Raw genomic sequence first — 25,304 nt, 5'->3', positions numbered from 1 at the left:
GTAGTATGAGATGGGAGGAGGAGTGTCCTACCAGGTTAAAATAGGTACTGCAGGTGCACAGTCAAAGTACACGGATTAATCGTCATTTCTGTGTGGTGCAAGAAAATTGATTCCATAAAATCTTTCTCACCTACTGTGAGATGGTGTGGTTTTGATTTGTCAGTGAAAGATACAATGCTGGTAAAAGTAGAGCTAGAATAGCATGTTATTAGAAATAGGTAAGGAATCCATTATGTTTAGTGGGTTTCACTTTTCAGTTGGGCATTTTGGCATTTCCTTTCGTTTTCATTTACTTATCTCTTTACCGTGAAAGGAAAAAGCATTGCAAATTATTATATGAAAGAAATCAGTTTACTGGGAGAGGATTTAAACAAGCTTTCATTTCTTTTTTTATTTGCTTGTTCGTTTGTTTTATATGAATGCCCATGCCTGACTGTAGTCTTTCTTCCTAGAAACCGCAGCTGGTGGCCAGCAATGACCGTTTCTGCCGCTTTCTGGAGGAATATTGCCCTGTTGTGACAGAAACTTACTATCCCACAATTTGGTGCTGGGAAGGTCGGGTGCAGACACTCCTGCGTCCCTTTATCACTTCTAGACCTCAAGTACAGTACAGGAAGTAAGTGCCTTTCTTCTGGAAAGTAATTGATTTGGCAGCCAGGTTACCTTACTCTGACTGTGTCACAGCTACCGTCATTGCTCAAGCTTGTGCCCATTTTTTTGCTTTATGCCTGCCTTTACAACTCCATCATAGACTTGGAACCATCTCTATCCTGGATTCAATATACAGTAGGTTTAAAAGGGCAAAGTTCCCAAATGGGCCTACGTTAGCTCAGAGAGTTTTGGAGCACTGAAATATTGGTGACAATATAGGAACTGATGTGGTCATACGTTCACAGGATCACACAATGGTTGAGGTTGGAAAGGACCTCTGGAGGTCACCTTGTCCAAACCCCAAGCTCAAGCAGGGCCACCTAGAGCCAGTTGCCCCGGACCGTGTCCGGACGGCTTTTGAATATCCCTAAGGATGGCGACTCCACAACTTCCCGGGGCAACGTGTGCCAGTGCTCTGTCACCCTCACAGTGAAAAAGTGTTTCGTGATGTTCAGAGGAAACCTCCTGTGTTTCAGGTTGTGCCCATTGCCTCTTGTCCTGTCAATGGCCACCACTGCCAAAAGCCTGGCTCCATCCTCTTTGCACCCTCCCTTCAGATATTTAAACACATTGATAAGATCCCCCTGAGCATTTTCTTCTCCAGGCTGAGCAGTCCCAGCTCTCTCAGCCTTTCCTCACAGGAGAGATGGTCCAGTGCCTTCATTATCTTTGTGGCCTTTTGCTGCACTCTCTCCAGTATGTCCATGTCTCCTTTGTACTGGGGAGCTCAGAACTGGACACAGTACTCCAGGTGTGGCCTCACCAGTGCTGAATAGGGAGGAAGAATCACCTCCCTCGACCTGCTGGCAACGCTCCTCCTAATGCAGCCCAGGAGGCTGTTGACCTTCTTTCCTGTGAGGGTGCATTGTTGGCTTATGTTCAACATGGTGTCCACCAGGACCCCCACATCCTTTTCTGCCAAGCTGCTTTCCCGACGGTCAGCCCCCAGCCTGTACTGGTGCATGGGGTTGTTCCTTCCCAGGTGCAGGACTTTGCACTTCCCCTCATTGAACTTCATTAAGTTCCTGTCAACCCATTTCTCCAGCCTGTTGAGGTCCCTTTGGATGGCAGCACAGTCATCTGGTGTGTCAAATATTCTGGTGTTTGAATGCCACCATTTTGCAAAGGTCATGCAATCACTGTATCTGTCCCTTGAACCAACATGTTCTACCTTAACCATAGCATGGCCATATTCAGCCTTGTGTTGAACATATAAAACTTCTGGGATTTTCAGAGTAACTTTTACCTGTGAGGTTTATGTTGTGTTCTTTGATGCCTAAATTCTAAGAGGAAAAAAACTTATATTTATTGTTTGTCCTCAGCTGATCTCTCTCACACAGAAATGAGACTTAGTCTGGCAAAGGAGGCATTTGGCACAAGACCTAAGGAGAAGTACTTTTATGCGCCGGAACCTGGATGCAGCACAAGTTGTTTCAGCTCTGTTTGCATGGTAGAATAGATTTAGCATTTAGCAGCTTCCCTTAGTTTTAGTAACTAGGAAACATTTCAGTGGTATGGCCATGTCCACTTTTTCTAGCCCTTCTTGTATACTCTCTGTTTCAAGGTTTGTGAGGGAAGAAACATAGTTCCATGGGGCAATGCTTATTTTGCACCATTTGAGATTGTGTTGGCAGTACACACCAGCATTGCATCTACTTTCCATTACTGAAAAAGGGCAAAGCTGAGCTAATGAGTCCAACAAGGCTGATGAACTTTAAAATCTGGAGTAGGTGCTATCAAGACTTTCAAATGAAAAATCAAATGCAAGGTAGGCTTACATTTTGATAGTTCCTACACCAACTCTCTCGTACAATGTCTTCATTGCCAGGAAGAGGGAAGATGCTATATGTTTCTAAAAAAAGAATGAAACCTTCTTGTCATTGTTTAATGCATGCTTATCTTCTTGGGATATTATAGTATTTGTTGCATTCTTAAGATATATGGTTTAAGAGTGCATTCTAGCAAAGTTTGTGGAGATACAGGGTGAAAGATATAGTAGTGTGTGTCTGAGTTCCATGTGTTTAAAACGTAACAAAGTGCCATCCATTATACATGCTGCTTCTTTGGATAAAGAGAAAAAATGTCATAAATGTTTAACGCATTGCCCAGTGTGCTATCAAAAGATTGTCAGATGATCCAAAGGAAATCTGCAGTACACAAGCCTATATAAAAGAGAAGGCAATGCCAAAAATCACATTAGTTACAAGCTTCCAGTACATGAGCAGAAATTCATGAAAGGCCAGCTCTTCATTTACTGTGAATTGTGGAATTACTCCATAAATTGACTGTGCTAACTCATGTCAGCTGTAGGCATGGCTCTTTCTGAATGGTAAACATGCAAACATACCTAGTTAGGTGGCACTTTGAGTATTAAAAAATAATTAAAAATGCAGAATTCATACCAGGTAATTTGTACACTGTAAGCACTCTTAATAGTATGCATGTATTTTTCAACCTAATCAGTGTTGTCTTGAAATGTGCCTTTCAGTGAGCTCATTAAAACAGCAGATGGAGGACAGATTTCGTTGGATTGGTTTGATAATAATGACAGCTTAAATTATCCGGATGCCAGCACAAGACCCACTGTCCTGTTATTGCCTGGCCTGACAGGAACGAGCAAGGAATCCTATATTCTTCATATGATCCATCAAAGCAACACGCTGGGATATAGGTGCTGTTGTATTTCATTGCTAGTATTTTGCTGCTTCTAATAAGATCAGATATAAGTATGTATAAGGTGCCTTCCGAAGGCAAATGAGATCTAAAGACATTAGTTTGTGTAAGAAAGTAACGGTAGTAGTAATAATAATGGTAGAATTATGTAACAGGCAGTACATTCGGAAGGGCTGTTCTAGTATCTACAGACGTGCCCCAGAGATTGCAGTGAAAGCCAGCCAAGTCTGCATAGGCCTTTGCTGCTGCTTCTTAAATTATAATACCAGTATTTGTGTTGCCTTTACACTTTCTAGAGAAGGGGTTTGTATTCAGCTCCAAGAAGACTTGTGTGGATGGGTTGCTGGCTGCAGGCCTCAGAGGAGGTCAGCTTCTGAATGCCAAAATTGCTTGATTCAGCAGCCTCAAAATCGTGAGTGCAGAAAGGAGAGCTAGCCCTCTCTTACTGGCGGTGGTTAAGGAAGAGGTTTGTCACCTTTGTCACTGCTTAATTTAGTTTTGTTGTTAAGACTTCTGGTCAGAGTTGGGTAAAATAAGTGAATTAGTCAATGAGTAGATTCCTTTATGTAATCATATTGCTGCTGCTGTGCTTTAAAATAAGTTGTCGTTGTTCCAGGAACTGTATCTGGAATATTACATTTTGTCTTTGCAGATTGGCTTCTGGTACTGACTATAATAACTTCTTCAAATATGTATATATGAGCTTTTATCTACATGTCTGGCTATCTCCTCTCTGTTTGGAGGTTTGGATAACTGCTTTACTAAATTATGAAAGTAAAGTAGCACTTTAACTGTTCAAAGTACTTTTAAAATCACTTTAAAACTTACCAGTTACAAATATCAGAGGAGGAAAGCCCTCAAACCAACAACTTCTTACTATTAATTTTGTAAGTATTCCTGAAAGAAATATCTGTATTTGATCACCTAAGAAAAGAAGATATAGCATTAAAAAGGAGAGCTTTAGGTCAGATTTCAACAGAATGCTATAATTTTGTTTTTAAACAGCAACATTTGAGAAAAATACCAAAATAAGTAATTTTTCATGCCTTTAGCCCATCTAAAATATGTACATATTATTTAACAAAATTATTACAGTGAGATGGTAGAAGAGTAATAGAAAAGTAAGATAATTATTAAGAAAGCATAGATCCTTAAATCACGGTAATACTGCTAGAAAATTCAGAGACTCCCAACAGCATAGAAAGAACAGAAACTTCTGTTATACCGGACAAAAAAAAAATCCCATCCCCAAGAACCTGCAACTTAGATGCAGCTGTCATTATAATTTTGATTTGGCTCATTTCTTGCTATTTAATACAATTATGTAGCTTTGGAGGATGTCTACACATGGATCTCTGACGTTCTCCTTCAGAGCTCTGCCTGAGGCTCAGCCCTGCACTGGCAGAGCTTACGGCTCGTCTTTGGCCAGCCCAGGGTGCAGGCAGAACAAGATGCATGTACCATCTTCAGGCAAACCCTGGGGCTCTCATCCTGCAATCTGACCTTGACCGGCACATCACAGAGCTCATATAGAGTCCCACTGACTTCAGTGAACTCCGTTTTGGTATAAAGGTTGTTCCACACAGGTCAGACTTTAGGATCTGTAGGACTGTAAATATTTATGTGCTGAATTTATTCATAGAACTGGCTCGTTTTTCTTTATGCATTTTCTTTTTTTGTGTGTGTGTTTAAGTTATCTTTTTTAGTGGAATGAACAATGTGTATAATTGAATTTACTGTCTCAATTTTTAGATGCGTGGTTTTTAACAATCGGGGAATTGCTGGTGAGGATCTTTTGGTAAGGATGACTTCTAAGATAAACCTCTCTCACTTATAAGCGGTATATATGGAATCACTCATGTCTGTTTGTACGGCTGGATTTAAATGAGAGAAACTCTCAGCATATGTTGAAAATGCAGAGAAGAGAGTCTAGTCATCTGGCAGATCAATCGTGTGCCAATAATATTCATCTTTTATTTTAAAACTCAGAGGTCAACTGGTCAACACGCAATTTTTGTGAGCATTTCATTTTAGGAAATTATTTAAATTATTAATATCTGTAACATTAAAATGAACAATCCTTGTACTTTTCTTTCCAAAAATACTGTAGTATCTAAAATGCACACATCCAAGAAATTCTGTTCAATCAATGCAATTTTCTTCCGTAGTTTTAACATACAAATCCAAATATAAGCAGTCATAATTACTTTCCCAGTGGCCAATATGAGTTTAAACTAGATTTTGATATGGTTAAAAAGTTGTGCCATTAAAATTGATCCATATTGTATGTTATTGAATTAATGAACCAGATTTTTATGGATAGCCATATCCAAAAAGTTAAATGTGTTCTTGTATTTTTCTCAGCAATTATGACACAAACTCAGCTACAAAAGACATTTTTTGTGTTTGGGACAGACATATCATGTTTGCTTAGAAATAACTGGCAGTTCCACAAATGACAAAGTCGTGAAGCTAAACATTTTCTGCAGCTAGAGACAAGGCATGATGAAATATTGCTGAATAAGCTTTGTTTCTTCGTATGCGTTTTGTTGACGGTTCTGCAGCTGGAATGAATGTGCATAATACTCGGTATTGTTTTGCATTTTTTAGTCCCCTGGTTTCAAACTTTAAAAAGCTCAGAATGTTTTCCCATAATCAGATAAAGCATTTCAATGCAAATATTGCCATGTTAAGAGTAGTTTCCTGCATACTTTTGGAGATGGATCTACAAAGCAGTTTTGAGATACACAAAGTCCTTATTGATGAATTTCTGAATTGTTAAGAGAAAAGATCTCTTGTTTGGATGCATTGTGTGTATTTTACTGTAATCGGATTTACATCTTTAAGCTTTATAAGATCTTATTGCGAAGCAAACCAGCTGAAATTATCACATTTTCTGCAAAGGGGTTTCTACATTTTAATATAAAATCCCTAGTTAATGAGTTTGAAGCATAGTTGAGCACCACAGTAGAAATTAGTCATGCAAGTAGTTCTTTTTCTAGTCTCTTTAAAGAGAGATTCAAATTTACACCAAATAATAATTATTTAAAAAATCAGTTTTAAAATGCTGTTCTTGTTTGTTATTGAAAGTTACTGTGAATTATTGTTATGGAATAATCAAATATTAGATTGACCACAGCCAATGTGAGCTAAGATGGTGTTTGAAAATATCTTCATACAATGAGTAGATAGATAGACATTAAAGTGTCAGGAATTAACTGGAATTAAAATGCAACATATTTCTCTAGTTTTATAAACTTTTAATCAAATACACTTTCACTTAGAATACATTAGACCCTAGTTACCAAAAATAATTTATTTTTCCTTGTAAACTTGACAATTTAATTAAAATAAAACACATTCACGCTGTTTATAATTACTAGGGTGTAAAACAGTGAAGAGTGATTCATGTGGATGAGAACTGGAAATGCAACATAAATGGAAATTAAGAACGTCTTCAGTTTTAATTATCCCGTTTTAGCTTTTCTTGCCTTTTTTTTAATCTTTGACTTCAACATTTCAATATTCTTGTTAAATGTGTTTTAAGTAATTAGTTTCATCTAATTAAACTTGTTAAAATTGCCCACAAATATCCAGGCTGTTTAACTGAAAGCAATTAAAAAAAAAAACACCTTAAAAAACATTCTTGCTTCAGACAACAAATAACTTCAATTAACTCATAACTAAGTATTTTTACATTTAGTTTTAATGTTTATACTGAATTTTGGCAGGCCAGCCACTACCTATAGTTAAGTCAAGGCCACTAACACTTTTAGTAGCAACTCTATAGTTAAAAGCTCTCTGGTGCTGTAGATGAAATCTAGAGAACACCATTAGAAAAAACTTATTTTACTGTGATTCTTACTGTGCCTAAAAGGTATACTGCTCCAGATAGTCTCCCAGATTGTGGCCTGTAGCAGTTGTCTGTGCAGGTGAGGCTCAAAAGCTGTGCTTATCCTTCAAGTGAGCAGGGAAGGGGTTACCCAAATCCCGGTGATGCCAGGGGAAGTCATTCCAAGTCCCAATTAAAGATGTGAAGAGATGCTGATGGTAGATAGAGAAGGGATAATATGGGTGTTTCACTGCTTTAGTTAACAGAGTATTTTAGTAAATTAGGTAAATGGCACTGGTGAATTTATTTATCTATTTATTTGCTTGTATTGTGTGCAGAATCTAAATATTGGCTACTTTTCAAATGCTAGCTGACAGAACTTGAAATCTAATATTTTCTTCTGCATTTGAATGTGCATGAAGATGGTAAAATTGTCATTAAAACTTTCCGTTCTGTAAATTGCAGCCTTTATGATGTGTTTTCATTTCCTCGGGGTATTTTAAAAATATCGGTGCCTATTTAGTTCTGATCTAGTTCTGTCTAGTTTAGCTCGTGGCTCTGTGTTCAGATTTCATCTAATGACCCGGGGGCTGCAGACACGGAAGATATTTGTCACCTGTTTTATTTTGTAATGATAACAAGTATAACTCCTTCCTCCACCTCCTCATGAAACGCTCTGGGTTTATATTTGCCATTTCGGCAGCTTCACGATAAATGCTAAATTTATCTCGTTATATAAATGGCCCACTGTTCAGTTTGCTTTGTCCTTAAAGGATAATACAAAAGCTTATGATGGCATTTTTCCCTCTGACTCCTTACAGACACCACGGACTTACTGTGCAGCTAACACAGAGGATTTAGAGGCCGTTATTCACCACGTACACAGCTTGCACCCCTCAGCTCCGTTCATGGCAGCCGGTGTTTCTATGGGAGGGTAAGGTGTTAAGTAACGCAAGTCTCAGCTTGACTATGATCGTAAAATAAGACTGTTGTAGCCTGACTGTAAATCATTACTCTGCAATGCTTGCCGTACTTACTGAACTGCAAGTAACCTGGGTCTGTCTCCAACAGTCAATATTCAGAAGACTTTCAGAAACTTCGTATCTTTGAGGCTTTTAGCTCTGTGTCAGGGAAGGTCGAAATTGGCCAATGTTCAAAAATTGAGGGGGGGTGGAGAAAGACAGGAAACACTAACAGACAGATTGACAGCCAAACACATGGGCAATACAATCTTTGGAAACTATGGAGGCCGTCTTTGGAACAGAGGGATGACAAGTAGGAACTAGAGCTAACATGCCATGTTTCTTAGTAACCTCTGGAAATTACAAGATTTATCTTCACTCTGTCTGGGTTCTGCAGTGTGTGGATAGGTTAAGCTGGAAGAGATATGGGTATCTGCTCTGTCTGGCTCAGAAGCAAATAGTATTGTTGTTGAAATGAGTATGGATTGATACAGCATGTGGTATTAAGCCTTGCTCTGTCCTGGCTTCTCTCCAGAAAGCACAGCTAGAACAGACAATGATAGCACAGTTTCTTAGAAAAATCACTGCTAGAAGCTAGGAGAAATGTTCAGACAACCTCTTTAACAAAAATCGTAGGAGAGGAGAACTTCCATTAGAAATACTGCAGACATAGCGGTAACTTTCTGAGACTTCCCTTCTTTCTGATAAATTTTATGGAGGGTGGGCAGATATAGCCCAGATACAGTAGATTAATTGACATTAATCTACTAATGACTTGTAAGAGCTTTGGGATAAATACAGATTTGTTCAAGCTATATAGTTATTGATAATCAAACAAATAAGTAACTTGGAAGCCTTTTAAATCAGGCCAATCTTTTTTCATTTGTGTTGCTGGGATTTTGCCAGTGTCTTCAGTATGAAGACTTATGAATCTCTCCAGTATGTGAGTGTCTATCTTGCTGGGAAGCCCAAAATTGGGCACAGTACTCCAGATACAATTTCGTAAGTGCCAAATACAGGGAAATAATCATTTCCCTAGACCTGCTTGTTTTGCTTTTACTAAAAAAGCACAGCATGTTGTTAGTTGTCTTCATTGCTGCAAGGGTGCATTGCTAAGTCGTGTTCCATTTGCCCAGGTCTCTTTCAGCTGCTCTCTATCCAGTCATTAACCTGACTTAGGTTCAGGACTTTGCTTTTGCCTTTGTTGAACTTCGTGAGGTTTCTGCCAGCCCATTTCTCCAGCCTGTTGAGGTCCCTCAGAACAGCAGCCCTGTCTTCCAGTTCACCAGCCGCTACCCACAATTTGACCTGCAAGCTTACTAAGGGTGTGTTCCATCTCATCATCCAGTTAATGAAGACGTTACACAGTATTGGCCCCCTTATTGACCCCCTGAGGAACACTACTAGCATCTGGTCCAACCACTCCAGCTGGACTTCAAGTTCCTGAACACAACTCTCTGAGCCTAGTGGTCCAGTCAGTTTTCCACGCACGATGCAGGTCACCCATTCAAACCATGTCCCTGCAATTTAGCTACATGGAGACCGTGGAAGGCTGTCAAAAGCCTGGCTAAAGTCAAAATAAGCAACATCCACTCCTTTCCCCTAATCAACGAAGGCAGTCAGCTCATCATAGAAGGCAATCAGGTTGCTCAGGCATGCTTTGTCCTTGGTAAATCCATGCTGGCTGTTATCAGTCACCTTCTTTACCTTTACATGCTTGGAAATGGCTTCCAGAGGATATTTGCAAAGTGCTGAGGTTAGGCTGACCAGCCTGCATTTCCTCCTCCTTGCCATTCTTGTAGGTTGGTGCCTTTTTTTCCAGGCATCAGGAATATCCCACAGTTGCTGCAACCTTTCAAAAGTCATAGAGAGCAGTCTCATAATGAGATTGGCTGCCTCTCTCTGGAGCTTTGGTGCACCTCACCTGGTCCCATTGACATGTTTATGCCCAGTTTGCATAACTGGGCCCTAACTTGATCTTCCTCTGCCACAAGTAATACTTCATTCTCCCATACTCTGCCACTAGGCAGAGGGACCTAGTAGGCCTGAGAACAGACCTCAGCAGTAAAGACAGGGAAGACAGGTAGCCTCTGCTTTGTACAAATCTTTTGTCACTAGGTTCCCTGCTCTGTTGAATAGTGGTCCCAGGAGGGAATAAAGGCTGGTCAGCCTAACCTCAGTTCTTTGGGAAGATCCTCTGGAAGCCATTTCCAAGCATATGAAGGATAAGAAGGTGACTGGATTCATCAAGGACAAAGCATGCCCAAGTGATCTGATTGCCTTCTATGATGAGATGACTGGCTTCACTGATGAGGGGAAAGGAGTGGATGTTGTTTGTTCTGAGCCTTTTTTTGTACCAATGTACTTACAGAAGCCTTTCTTGTTGCAGAAGCCTTTTTCTTGTTGTCCTGCATATCCTTTGCTAGTTCCAACTCCAGCTGAACTTTAGTTTTCCTAACTGCATCCCTGCATGCTTGGGCAATGACTGTTTCTCCCAGACAGCCCACCCCCCTTCTACCTTCAGGATACTTCCTTCCTGAACTCAGTCAGGAGTTTTTTTGTTTCTGGTCTTCTCCCACTCTTGCTCAACTTCCTGCACATGACTTGTGCTTTATATTCAGTTATCCTTAAGGTCAAACAGTTCTCCCAGACCCCTTTGCCCATCAGGGCCATCTCACCCTGCCAACCAGATCCCTGAACAAATTAAAGCCAACTCTCTCCAGTATTGTAATTCTGCTGCGTACCTTCCCCACTCACTTTTGATCTTAAAAATCCACCATCTGATACTCTTAGCGGCCAAGACTGTTTTGCACCTTCCCGTACCTGACGGGTTCTTCTTACGTGTGAGTAGCAGGTCCATAGAACATTTTCCCTATTTGGGTCATTGATTGTGTATCAAAAGATTGTCCTCAATACTCTCCAGAAATCTGGTCTGCTTGTGCCTTGCTGTGGCAGTTGATGTTGGAATGGTTACAGTTCCCTGTGTCTGGTGATTATGAAGTTTCTTTTAGCTGTCCAAAGACACGGATTCTCTAATTCCTCCTCTTGATCAGGAGGTCTGTAGCAGACACCCACCATGATATCCCCTTTGTTAGCCTCCCAGCTGATTTTGACCTATTGGCTCTGAATTGTTGCTCCCTCTGCACCAGGGAAAAGTTCTGTGCATTTAAATGTTTCCTTTGTCTAAGGTGCAAACCCTCCTCCTTGCCTTCAAGGCCTTCATGAAGAGTCTGTTTGCATCCATCATAGCATAGTCTTGTCTGCCTGCAAGTCCTCCCTGTCTCTGTGATCCAATAAACTTGTTCTGTGACTATGCACAGACTTCTAATTCCTTCTGTTTTTCCCATGCTGTGTGTTCGTGTATGTACTGGCACATGAGATGGTCCGCAGTCATGCTGCTTTCTCAGGGAAGCGTGAGAGCCTCCCCCATTATGCTATCCCTTGGGTGTTTCATCAGGGCCTGCCAGGCCTTCACTTCTCTTCAGGCTTTGTTCTCCATCCCTTGATAAACCTAGTTTAAAACTCTTCTTCACAAGGTTAGCAAACCTGTTGGCTCTTGTCTCACTTGGCATGCTATCTCTCCCCAGCTCAGACTTTTTTGCATGCAAAACATGAAATAACATGAGGTATTGCAAAAACACATTTCATTGGAAATGGTGAAAGCCAAAGAAGCATCTGCAGTAGAGGCTTGTTTCAATGATGAGATACAGACTTAAAGTAGTTCTTCAGGGGTAGCTTCATGTGTGGTGCACCATTACACTAGAACTAAGAGGGCCGGGGTGTACTAGGTGAAGAACCAGATTTCAGGGCTGAAGGTGCAGTAGAAGCTAGCCGTTCTGCGACTGGTACAAGAGACCAGTTCAGCCCTTAGTGTCATTTCTGTCCTTGGTTTAATCTAGTTATGGTATCCTAAATAGTGGCGAAGTCTGTTAGTATGGCACAGGGGATCTGTGTTGTGTTCTTGGCTTTTACCTCACCACCACCACCACTGGGCGATTTTAGGCAAGATGTTCCACCTTTCTCTTCCGAGATGTTTTTAAAGTCCTGAACCACAAAGAGAAAGCATATGCTTAATGTACAGAAAACTGGAAGAGTCTCTAATCATCCACATGGGGACTGTTTCCATGCTTCAAAATTAATTGGAACACTTGCATGTTTAAAATTAAGCAGGAGCAGAGATCTCACCAGGGGCATATTGTGAAAATCACCCACTTGTCTTAATCTTACAATATTTTTTATTATCTATCCCTTTTCAAAATTTTCGGAATAGCTGGTTAATCTATATAGGACACATTTGCCCAATGAAGAAGAAAAGTAACCATTCACTTCACAAAGGTGTAAACGTAAATGAAAGCCCACATGTTCTACTGATCTTCAGTATGTATTATTCTGGAAGGGGACTTTGTTTTCTAACATAAAAGATTTCTAAACCTTCTCTCTACCACATATATTCTGTGAATTCTGTTAGAGAGGTGGCTTCTTCTACTACTGCAACTTTTTAAAAATTGATTTATGGTTCAGTGTTCTTACAGTATATAAACTGGTGACTCACAGGTTCCTCCTCTTCTGTGGGTGAGAGGGAAGATATGCTACCTAACTCCTATATATGCCACAGGTGACTTTCCTCATTGGGTTCAACTGTAGGAGCTGCTGGTTCCTACCAACTGGCAAGTCTTTGGTAATACCAAAGACTAGTTTCCCTTTTACACTGCTGTCTTATGACCTGGTAGGTAGTGCATGGGGATAAAGTCTCTGTGATGGCAGGCTGGTTCATGATGTCTTTGCTAAAGGTTGCTGTCTCCTGAAGTATGATAGATGAAGCCAAGGTACAGAGTATTGGTGGTCCAGGGAGGTATATTAAGTTGCAGAACTTGTAATGTTTTGAGTTAAAGGCTTGGTATTAAAATGCTGGTTGTAAACTTTGGGGCCTCAGGCAGTAAAGTAAGACTTACAGCTTTTCTGTTAGTATTTTTCTTTTATTCTCTTCCTGCTACTTTAATTTTTCTACACTTGAAGGGTCAGGTACTGGTGAACTCTCCCCTTTTTTCAACTCAACTATACATTAGCAGTAGAGACTGTAAGTTGCAATTGGTCAGAAAGGCAAGACTTAAGCCATTTATTCGGCTCATAATTTTGTTTCGCTAGTTTTATTCATTATCCAACACTTCATTCTTTACATACTTTGTGCTAAAAAACAGCTGTGTTGTCTCATATGTGTGAGGTGGGTTAAAGGCATTACCTTCAACTCAAAGACAGTTTTATAGTGAGGCAGGCGTGCCAGGGGCAGCTTGCATTTGTCAGGCACACTGATCATATTTATTAGATCAGGAAGATCAAGAGCTTGTAAAACGGTAAAACTTACTAACAACTTGGGAATACCTGTTCCATGAGTAAGATAGATTTATTTCACCTTTACCTCCCTTTTAGTGATGCAAATAAGAGTAATATATCTCTGTTTATTTCTAAATGCACTCCTACCCACATCCTACACAGTGCACTCAGTTCCTCTCTGACAGTAGAGGGAGAAAGCAAACTTTATGAGTCATATGTTGATTATATTGACTACCTTTTAGAAGTATTAGGCACAGCTGTAGGGCTGATACAAGAAACAACTGAAAAACAGACAAAAAGGTGGCTGATTGTTATATTTGCTTTAAATTGAAGCAAACAATTTGATAGTATATATGTTTCTGTTTTTCATTTCTGTTTGTAGCATGCTTCTTTTAAATTACCTGGGCAAAACTGGCAGAGACACTCCTTTAATGGCAGCTGCAATTTTCTCTGCGGGTTGGAATGTTTTTGAATCTGTAGAATCTCTGGAAAAGCCACTAAACTGGCTTCTTTTCAACTATTACTTGACTACTTGTCTACAATCCTCTATCAGCAGGTGAGTTGCCTTCTGAACGATTTAGCAAGGTGGAAGGATGTTAGCATGAGATCTACAGCAGGTATAATAATATTGGCAAAATTAATGCTGTAACAACACTTCACATAGCTGTTTTGTGTGCATTCTTCTGTAAGTTTTGAAATCAAGAGGACTTTTGCAAGAAAGATTGTCATCAATGTGACTAAATTTCTCTGCCCCGCAAGGGACTAGTCACAAGACCAATGTACTTCTATATATATGCATTATGAAGTGAATGCATTTTTTAATTTTTTAGACATGCACATATTGACTTTGAGCATATATGTATATATACTAATTCTTTTAAGTTGGTGTTGACTGCAAAAGCATGGAAAGGACTAGTTCATCCTCTGCTTTATAAAATTAGGGTGTATTTTGTATTCCCAAATATTTAGTTCTCTTATCTTTGGCATCTTTCTCATGGCTTATGTAGATTTTTACTGTGTTGCTGGATGTGCCTGTATATGAATGAACAATTCTTTTCTTCTGCTCTTGGATTCCAGACAGATTTTTAATATGGCAGAAAATTAAAAACAAGCATGTTCTTGTTAGGGAGTTATTTCTATAAATGTATCTGTAAAGCAGAGGACTTCTACACCTGTTTATATAACAAAAAACAAGCCCTCCAATTTTTCTCTCTTTCTTTTTAGGCATCGACAAATGTTGGAGAAATTATTTGATATGGATCTCGTGATGAAGGTATGTGAAAATGTTACTTCTGCTTTAGCTTGATGCTGTTTTCCAAATGCTGACATAGTTCCCTATTTGAATTCTGTACTTCAGGCTAGAACTGTTAGAGAATTTGATAAGCAGTTCACTTCAGTCATGTTTGGCTACCGTACAATTGATGATTACTACGAAGATGCTAGCCCATGTCGCAAGCTGAAGTCAGTAGGAATTCCAGTGTTATGTCTAAACTCTCTGGATGATGTTTTCTCACCAGGTCATGGTAAGTTTAGGTTTTTAAAAATCTATTTATCTGTATATGCAACCATTAAGACAAACTACATAGGTCTGAGAATTAACTCAGACCTATGCGTGGAGGTGTATTTGAATGTTACTTGTACATAGGATCAAAACCTCCAGGGATGGATCAGTCCTGCAATTTACTTACAGTGTAAGACACTCATAAAACAGCTGATGATGGAGAGATCTGATTAGTACAGAATGCAGAAGCACATGGGGTGGCAATCATTAGCCATTAGTAGACTCTTTACGGTCAAAAGAAAGAAATATGCACATTTAGGGTGTGAGTTATCTCACCGTAAAGAAGATATCAGATGTATTGCCCTCTCAGAAGCACCCATTTTTATTCACTAAGTACGAAGAGAGCCTATAATAAGGAACTCTGATTCAGATGTCTGGATTGTAGACATTCAGAGTTCAATGAAAGTGAAAACAAGGATTTTTTTAATTGCCATTTTTCAATCCAGTCCCTACAAAGAATGTCTGGGAGTTGCTTATGTTTTAGATGACTTGAAATCCTCAGCTGTTGATCTCAATGCCACCTCCAGTCCCTGAAAATTAGAAGTAAGAAAAAATGTAAGTTAGCATTTAGGCCAAAATTTAGGGTAAGGGAAGAGATATAGATAAGGTGAGCTCCTAGAAGGAGGCACATTGAAATTAATAAGAATCTAACTAGAAGATGAAGCAGCAATATCAGCCAGTAAAAGATAAGCTGAAAACTGTTTTCCCTTTTCTTCCTATTTTCTGCCAAATGTGATCATTATGAACATTCTGCTTTTGATCTGAAGATCAAAACCCTGTTGCTAACTGTCTTGAAAAGATACGCTTGTTCCTGCGGTCTGTGTATTGGTTATAGTGTCTGAGAAGAGAGGGAGAACAAAAGCTAATGTAATGTAGAGGAAAACCACTATAACGAACAGCTGGTTCAGGGGACGGTCTTCAGCAGTGAACACCTGACACCTTTAAATATGAAGTATATATACTTGATTTATTTCAGGGAACTTTTCTTCTGCCACCACAAGTCAAGTGAGATTCTTGTAGAATGAGTCATGAAACCAAAGTCAGTAGGCAAACAGATTAGAACAGCAAACAGAAGTACAAAGGGATTGGAAGAGACTCTGTGTATGTGTGTACTGTTTATCTGTGCACAGATGTACAACGCATACAGAAACATGCACACACTTACATTACTATTTATAGTTCGAAGACCTGTTAGAGACAAATGTGACATGAAGAGAAAAGGGCCACTTCAGTAGAGTGCATTAGAAAAAGACAGTCTGATTTCTTCTCCTCTTGAACAAAAAGCATCTATGCTATGCATGAACAATATAAAGAGGTGACAGCCACCTAATATGAGGGAAAAAATGGTGACTCTGGGTTAGCCAAAAGACCTATCCCTTACATTGGCCAAAACAGAGGCTTAAAAAAAAAAAAAAATCTGGGCAAACATAGCAATATTCTTCCAGAATACTGCATCCACCTTTAATAATTTGTGCTTCAGGGACTTTCTGAGACAGAGTTAGTCCCTTAGTATTTACTAGCTTCTGTGGGATTTTTTTTTTTTTCCTTGAAAGTGGCCAGTTGCTGTTTCTGTTATAAGCATATAATGCCCTGAAAATGAGAATGGATGGGGCTGTGACCCTAAAATCTGTGTCCAAATATAAAATCTGGCTAGTGATTCTGAAGATAAATTTTTATGGGTCTTATGACCCTCGGGATGACTTTCCCCATAGTACCGCAAGGTGGGTGGTCTGCTGTGCCATGCTTCTGCCACCAAGTATCTTAGAGAGGGAACAATGGCTTCATCTCTATGTTTAGCTCTAATGCAGTTTGTGGTTTCTGTTCTAAAGTGAAGTAGTAACTGTGGCAGGAGGAAGCTAGCTAGTTAGCCCAAGTAACAGCAGTGAACCAGTGTGCCTCTGTCCCCGGAGGATTCGTTAACCTTTTCCAGCCTATTATCACTGGGACTGCGACTTTTATTAGTAGATTAAAGCTAGTGCCGATACTCCATCCCCTTGTCTCTTCATTTTAGAATACAATCTCCAGCTCTCAAGAGTGAACCATTGACCTTGACCCCATGAAATTCAATCTGAACACAAGAAAACACTTTTTTATTGTGAGAGTGGTCGAACACTGGCATAGAGAGGTTGTGGGGTCTCCATCTACGGAGATACTCAAAACCTGATTGGACGCAGTCCTGGGCAACCTGCTCTAGGTAACCCTGCTTGAGCAGGGGAGTTGGACTAGATGATCTCAAGAGGTCTCTTACAGCCTCAACAGTTCTGTGATTGTGTAGTTTGACTAGCCAAAAGATTGAGTCCCCTAGAGTACAGCTGTGGCAGATCTCTCCTCCCTTGAAGCTAATTTTTAAAAGAAACACAACAACTTGGTGAACAGTGGATTATAGGGATGGTCTCTTGTGTAAGATTTAAGTATCAAACCTATTGTTAGAATGCGTTAGAAGTCTTGCAGTATAGAGGGGCATTAGGTAAAGCACCAACACTTCTGGAACAAGAAATGTTAGAGTCTGTTGTAATGACTGTCCATCCTCTCTTAAACTCTGACCCTAAGCAGCCTTTCTCCATGAAAATGTTTGGGTGGTTAGGCATTCATTTATTCCTTGTTCACAGAGCTAATGCTGTTGGCTGTAAATCATTGTCCTTGTGGTGACAAGTTCACCTTAGAAAGGGCCACCAGGACAACGTTGATTTACAGCTAATAGCATGACTCTGTTACGTGTGTCTGTCCTTGGCTCCTTTTTTTGTTTGTGCTATGTACCCTCAATGTGAAAAGTTGCGCTGGCAGGAGACACAGGGCACCCTGATTAGCAGCCTAGAAATTATGGCTGCTGCCATTAGTTACTGGAATTCATTAATCTTGACGCTTTTGCGGGCTGTTTTATGTTAGCAAACATAATGGGCTGGTATTACTCTGAGAGGTGACTTTATTCTGGTAACTGGCTTGTTTTTTCTGATGTAAAAGTGTGTGGACACGTGTAAGCCTGTGGCAACCAGAGGCAGTTTCCACTCACAACTGTATAATGGATTCAAAGCCACAAATTTTTTTCTCATCCAGACCCCAGCCTTTTATTGACTTTGGGGACTGGTTATTTCATGCGTCATCTCTCCCAGTAATGCCTACCAGCTTTTAAGCTACCTTCCACCTGTGTGGTAGATAGTGGTAGTTTCCGACAGCTGGGGAACAGGCCTAGAAAACTCATTAGGGAGAAAGCTGTGCCAGAATTCCTTTGTGTTTAAATGTCCTTTATAAACCCAGCCACATCTATCTTCCTGTAACAGAGCTTGGGGGATACAAACCCAAGTCTGCTTTGTCACAACACAATACGGACCTAAAGAGAGACTTCCCTTAAAAAGTGCAGATGCTGTCTCTGTTGCCTCTTACTACCTGATCATTTCTTCTCATGTAGCTTTTTGGTACACTTTGTACTTCCCAACAATTATTTTTGAATATATTGTGAAAATGTGCCCTTTGATCTCAATACAGTATTAGGAGGAAACAATTAATTTGCAGTCCTTCCTTAATGTTGCTGTTTAAAGTTCATCGAGCTTGGCAGCTGATGTATCTGTAGCTTAATTCTGGAATGCAGTTCTTATATTGCATAATACTAACTAATGAAAACAAATGCTTTCTTCATTGCATGACACTTCTCTCACCATAACTAATTTAAACGAGCCATTGCTTCAGGAAATATGTAATATAACCAAGTCAAGTCCTTTTATTTTATAAGTGTCAAAAATCAAGAAGATGGAATGACAGCATTCATTATCAGTATCATGTTTAACTTTTCATGAAGTGGCATTTTTCTCCTCAGAGACTTTAAGCAGCGTATTAGGCATCTGACTTAAATTTCACTGTACTAATGCTTAGCCAATTGTTGCTGGTGCGTGTTGTGCCCAAGCTGAAAGCCTGCCCTTGAAGCTAGATATCATGCCAGCTCCCTCCTGATCCACTGGGCCAAATGTCTGAAGCTCAGTTATACTTTTTATTGAACATTCTGCACCTTTTCCATCCCTCTGAATCCAAACTTGAAGTAATTGCTCTTAGGTGTTATTTTGCATCCTATTATGTAAACAGTGCAGTTGAATGAAGTTGTCTGGAGAGACCAAATGGCCAGACGGATAACAATTAGGGTAAGAGTTTAAGGAAAGAGACAGAGAGAGAGAGAGTTTAAGGAAGAAATCAACCAAACAATGAACAGATAGTCTGACAGCAATGACTTATTTAAGCCGATGCTGCTTCACATGTATGTTTTTCTATTGTTCTTTTTTAAAAAATACTTTTTGAAAAAAAACTACAACAAATTGATTTTAAGAAGGTAATTCTGCACATATGTATTTGCATTGTGGTTCTGTGATCTCAAATAACAGGTCTGTGCCTGCTGGATGAAACAGCAGTACAGATTTTGGTCAGTAGAAGCATAAGTACAAGGTTACACGTTCACAAAAATGAACAGTAGTATCTTTTGGCATGCCATCCTATATCCTAGAGTGCATCACATCCAGTGTTCCATTCATCTGCCCTTTACACTGCAGAATTTGCTCTACTGCATTGTGGGTTTATTTGTGGATGGCTAACAGTCCCTAGAAACAGCCTTAAGAAAAGTACCACACCACTGCCAAGCATCATTTGCATTTTGGCACTGGAGAGCAACACATTTTCAATTTTCTCCTGAGAAGCTGCAGAGCAAGAAACTCTGCTGGGAAGAATTCATACCAGTGGTGACCCAACTGTATCAAGACTGACTATGCCAATGGCAGGCTCTCCTGTTCACCACAGGGGAGGTAAAAGCAGAGAGGTAACAGCAGGTCAAACTTCGCACCTACTAAAAATCCCCATTGCAGATGGAAGCAAATGACTGCATATTCAGCACAGTGCTGCAGCTTGAGATAACGGCGATCATCTGTGGCAGAATTCTGCTGTAAATGCATGTTAGTTAGAATAGGGAGAACTTCAAGATGGGGAAGATGACATTCGTAAAGACCTGTGGCTTGCACCTACCTGGCACAGAAGATAACCCACATCCTAGTCCTGGTAGGCTTCTAGGAGAGAGCTGCTGTACTGTTTGGAGGCAGGTGGCACATGGCACCCATTACAGTATTGCCAGTCAGTTTGGGAATGAATAATTAACTACCAGCAAACTGATTTGGGAGGTATCATTACACTGGCAGTCTCTGAACGACAGGTATGCAGAGGTCACAGTGAGCTTTGCCTTAAGGGCTTCCCCAGCTGGGCTGACACAGCAGAGGAGACATTTACTGTCATCTCCCTTCCACACGCCCAGCAAAGCGCTTTCTTGGCAAGAAAGGATATTTCTCTCTATCCTTTGACAGTAGTCTGACAAAAAAAACCCCATCCGTTAGGATCGATGGAGTTCTCATGTTGTCTCTGATTCCTGGAGATCAAGTCTGTCTCTCCTCACGCTCCTCCCCATACCTTTGCATATAAGCCTATCCATTAGTCCCCTCAGTGACCAGGGAGACAGCTGCAGAATGGCCATGGAAAGTGTGATTCATTGCCTGAAGCAGGCATGGGAGACTCAGGCTTGAGTCTGATCCCCACTTCACTATCAGGATTCTGTTTAACATGGCCCATGTGCTACTAGAGGGAAGAGGAGCAGATGGCTTGGTACAGGTAAGTAGGCAAATTCCCATTCCGTCGGCAGAAGCTGACATGAATTGTAGCCACAGTATTTGTACATGGCAATGTGTTCATCCACAGAATCCAAGGGAGCCAGATCAGAGACTGCTGGGCAGATTAACTGAGGCAAAACTCCAGACAAGTGCTTGCTGAGTCTGGAGTCTGAAAATGATGCATGTGCTGGATTGCAAGAAATAAGACATTGTTTTCTGCATCTCTTGTTTTCAGCCTGTGCTATTTCCCAGTCAAGGCTGGCAGGCCCTAGGCTTTTATTTCATTGACTTTCTTTTTAGTCTTGCCTCAGTACTGCTTTAAAAGGCCCAGATACTGCATATAGTATTTTCAGTTTTCCAGCTGAACAAAGGAAAAGTCAAGGACTTTTTGTAGAGACAGTGAGAAGCACTGTTTCTTCCACCTAGTAAAGAATCAAAATCACTTACTAATTGCTGGAATCTATAAACTACTTAGATTCATGCAACTTTGAAAGGAGGAAAAGAGTGAAAGAAATGAATAGCACTGAGTAGCAAAGAATCTCATGTACTCTGCAAAAGAATCCCCGTTGCTCTCTGGAGCTCAGTCTGTGCTCCATTCAGGGCACAATCAAGTACCTTACCTTACGGGCAGGAACCTTATAACGCAACATTCATAAAAGACACTAACCCTGCTACGGATATAGTTGGTTTAGCATCCATGCTGAGGCTCTGGAGTGGAACAGAGCATGTCGTTCCGGCACTGCTAGTAAGGACCTCTGAGGCACAGACTGCTCCCCTGACTCGGCAGGTCCAGTGCTTCTGCCCTGATCTATTTTAAGTTGCGCATCTGTTCACCACAGTCATTGCATTCAAGATCTTGAGTGGCGTACTCTGGCTGGGGGTCCTTCTTTGGCTAAGGAACGGGTGCCGTGCTGTTACTCTAATTGCTGAAAATGAATGCAAATTGGCATCTGAAGCACACATCAAGGCGTCTGCCAGCACTCAAAAGTAAGGAACTCAGCTAAAAAGAAGGTAGTGATATGCAGGGATAATGACCTTTGAGATAGCAAATGTATAAAGGGGTAAAGGAAAGCACGCTCCTAGAAATAGGAGTGAGTGGGGGGTGTCTCTGAAGGAAGTTCAGTCAGAAAGGGACGTGGACAACTGAACCCCCCAAAAAGTGAACCAGATTAAAAGTCTCTCCTCAAAAATACATTTTAATAAATAAGGCAGCAATAGAAATCCTGCGAATGATTCGCTGCTTTGTGTTGTAGTACCAAGGCATTTTTACTTTAGCAGTGTATGACCTAAAATCAGATTTATTTTCTTGTGGAATCATAACCTTCTTTAGACAATACAGTGAAATTCCTACTACTCCCTTCTATTGGACAGAGCATGTCGTCTTTTGCTAACGTTTTTTTTGTCAATCCTGAATAATCAAAAAATCCGTATGAATTTTATTTTTTTTCCTTTCCATGAAGTTTATTATTTGAAAACTGCAACTTTAAAATGCATTCTTTACTGAAGTGTATTGAGACTTCTGCTTGTTCAGGAGTGTATTTAGCATACTTAAAACTCCAGAGGAATTTGCTTAAATAACTTAATTTTTATATCAAGAGTGCAAACACCACAGCTTCATGAGGCTCCGCTGTTGTGTCAACCAGTTCATGTGATAATAGTGTCATCCCAACACAGTGAAATACCATTTGTAAAGTCATACGCTTTCTCTGTTGTCAGTCTGCACAAACTAACCTTTATTTTCTTTCACAAAGGCAACTGCCCAGGTGATAGCATTGACTAAGCTACACATCTATGCATATTCAAAATAAGAGGCAGTTTTCTGAAGCCTCCCCTTCTGCACATTCTAAGATCAGTGCATGTCTCAGGTGTAGTTCACTGATGACTTCAAGCTAACTGTAAGCTGTCACTAAAAGGACCACCTCACCGCAGTCCTCATCTGACTGTGCCTGCGGCCATTCATATATTGGCATTAACATGGGGAACCAGATCAGGGAGCTGACCCAGCAAAAGAAAAATCCTTGTAGTATCTGGTCTAATAATCTAAATTCTAAATTAAATAATTTTCTAGCAGTCACTACTCAGTAAAGAACCACTAACCTACTGGATGACACGGGACAGCTTTCTGTGTCCATATGCAGTTGTTTGCCCTTCCTCTTTTTCTGTTTACCGTGCGTATTTAGATTGAGCTCCTCAAGGCAAGAACCCTCTCCCAGTGTGTTTGCATGGTGTGGTCTAAACGTGCAGGTATAAATTAATGGCAAATCAGATATAATGATGATAATAACCTAGGATCTTCTTTAATATTAGCTGATAGGATATCTTAAAGACAAAATCTTATCATGACATTAAAGGGTTTGTGTTTGGAGTCTCCTACAAAAAGAATAGGATTCATAAATAAGGTCCTAGTTCCTCAGTTCTTCCAAAGTTGAATATTGCAACACAGGTTAAAAATTACAGGCTTGATTTTCCTTTCACTTACACTATTTATACCAAATCGTAAGTATGCATTAACACGGATGCTGTTCCATCAGTGGGACTGAAAGAAAGATGAAGCCCAGTGATTTCTGAAGCTTTTACAACAGCCAGAAAAATCACACAGATGAGTTAATGATGAAGAGAGAAATGGTTTTTAACACAGCTATGGTTCTACGTCCTGTGGTGCATTTAAGCATATGTTAATATTGTGCATATTTATAAATGTATTACATGAGAAACATTTAAAAGAAATTATTCAGTGGCTGGCATTTCATAGAAGGATAAGGACTTAAAACATTTTTTCCCCCCTTTTAGCTATACCAGTAGAAACTGCCAAACAAAATGCAAACGTTGCTTTGGTTCTGACTTCGTGCGGAGGCCATATTGGTTTTCTGGAAGGAATATGGCCAAGGAAGTGCACTTACATGGACAGAGTCTTCAAGCAGTTTGTGCAAGCTATGTTTGAGCATGGAGACAAAATCTTTAGCATGTAGCTTTGGACCACTATTATAGCACAGTGGCACATTCTGACAAGGGCAGTTAAGCTTAATGCACAAATTTTAACTCCTGTAAGCCAGCAAATGGATAAAGTCCATTATTACATGCAAAAATATTTTTTGCCTAAGATTTTGTAGCAAGAAACTAAATGTTATGTTGTCACTTTTGTATTTATTTTTAATATGCCTTACTAAGAATGACCTGAAATGAAAGAGCATTCTGCATACATCAAATTGCACTTAACCAAAACCATCAAGTAAACAGATTATAATTCCTCAGGATTTTAATTTAAACCAGTACATATTTAGGAGACTTAATTTAGGTGGCTCTTAATATTAGAAAGGCAACACTCAAAATACCACATATTATCCTGTCACACATAGTACAAGTTGGCCCATTCCTTAGGGCACTGATGGTGAAAATCTTAAAGTATGAAACAAAAGAAGGAGGGAACACAAAGAAGCACTGGTTCGTCAAATAAGTCAAAATTTCAGCATGTTATTCCATAGCATTAGATTGATATCTGCTTTTGCTGTTCTATCCTGAGAGTATTCAGATTTAGGGCTAGTTACTGTTTTTTAAACTATGTCAATGCCATATTTGTCTTACATGATTATTTTTTAAACAGCTAATTTATAGTGTTTACATATAACCAAAAGATTCCTTTACAACAGTACTGTAATAACTTATGTAATTAAAAGACATCTTGCATTTCAAAGTTCATGTAAAGCTGGGTGTTGTCATAGAATGTAATACATTACTTCATATAACTGGTAAACTTGATGATTCTATCTGTTATGTTTATACTACCCTGCAAGAACATTTCAGTTTTAAAGAATAAACATTAGAACATCAGGAAATTATGATATAATCTGCTTTAAATTAAAAAAAAAAAAAAAATTATCCGAACCCTTTGTCTCTGCTATTGTTTCAGATAATTTCTAAAAAGAATCTAACAAACTGTTTAAAGAAAGCTGGGAGCTGGGGTGGGAGGTTGGAGCCCCGTCTCTCTGGTTCGTTTATTTGATCATTTGTCAGCACTTCGGCAATAGGTTGTCAAATCATTGAAGCCTTCGCAAACAGGTTTCTGCCCGAGTGGCTTACGAGTTTGTGAGGCTGACCGGGGCATCACTGTTCTCCTCAGCCCTGAAACAACTCAGAGCCAACATGGACCTTTGAGGAAAAAAGACAGTTGGACAGAATGTATTTTGAAACTGTTGGGAAGTCCTAATTTAGGGCATACTGAAATTAAAAAAAGGCTTTTAACCAGGTTCTGTGGAGCTCCCGCCTTGTGCTGGTCACTGATTTGGGCCGAGCCACACAAGATAAGTCAGGAAAGATGCCTTTGCATTTTTATTTTTTTCTTTTGAGTGGGGTCAGTACAAGAAGAAAACGCGGATAAAAAAGCAAGTCAGGTCTTTTGTCTCAAGCGGTACGTGAACAGTCCTCTTGCAAGGCATGTTTCCTAGTAACAGCAAAGGAAGAACAAAAATACTTTTTGTCTTTAGAAAAAGAAATTGGGACATGCTATACGAAAGCTAGTTTTGTAAGGTGGAAGGTTAAATTAAAAAATGAGAAAGTGCTTTCAAGTTTTGACTTTTCAGACAAGTATTGGTCCTTTCCCAACTAATAAAATCTGAGTTATTTTCTCTCTAATAAGGAAAATAGAAAAGTGACTTGTAAAAGCAAAA

The 25,304-nt window shown here is 39.8% G+C and overlaps 1 protein-coding gene across 1 annotated transcript; it reads left to right on the top strand.

The window, feature by feature from the left end:
• Window positions 1-425: 425 nt before the first annotated feature.
• ABHD3 (abhydrolase domain containing 3) lies at window positions 426-24,201 on the top strand. Its single transcript, XM_009585046.1, is given in 8 exon segments — window positions 426-616; window positions 3,140-3,322; window positions 5,077-5,122; window positions 7,978-8,090; window positions 13,832-14,005; window positions 14,674-14,722; window positions 14,807-14,972; window positions 23,431-24,201. Coding segments are annotated over 8 exon segments (1,101 nt in total). The 3' UTR covers window positions 23,610-24,201.
• The last annotated feature ends 1,103 nt before the right edge of the window (window positions 24,202-25,304 follow it).

The sequence above is a fragment of the Fulmarus glacialis genome, unplaced genomic scaffold (assembly GCF_000690835.1).
Source record: "Fulmarus glacialis isolate BGI_N327 unplaced genomic scaffold, ASM69083v1 scaffold15189, whole genome shotgun sequence".
In the NCBI taxonomy this organism is placed as follows: Eukaryota; Metazoa; Chordata; class Aves; order Procellariiformes; family Procellariidae; genus Fulmarus; species Fulmarus glacialis.
This window is presented reverse-complemented; position numbering and strand designations above follow the sequence as displayed.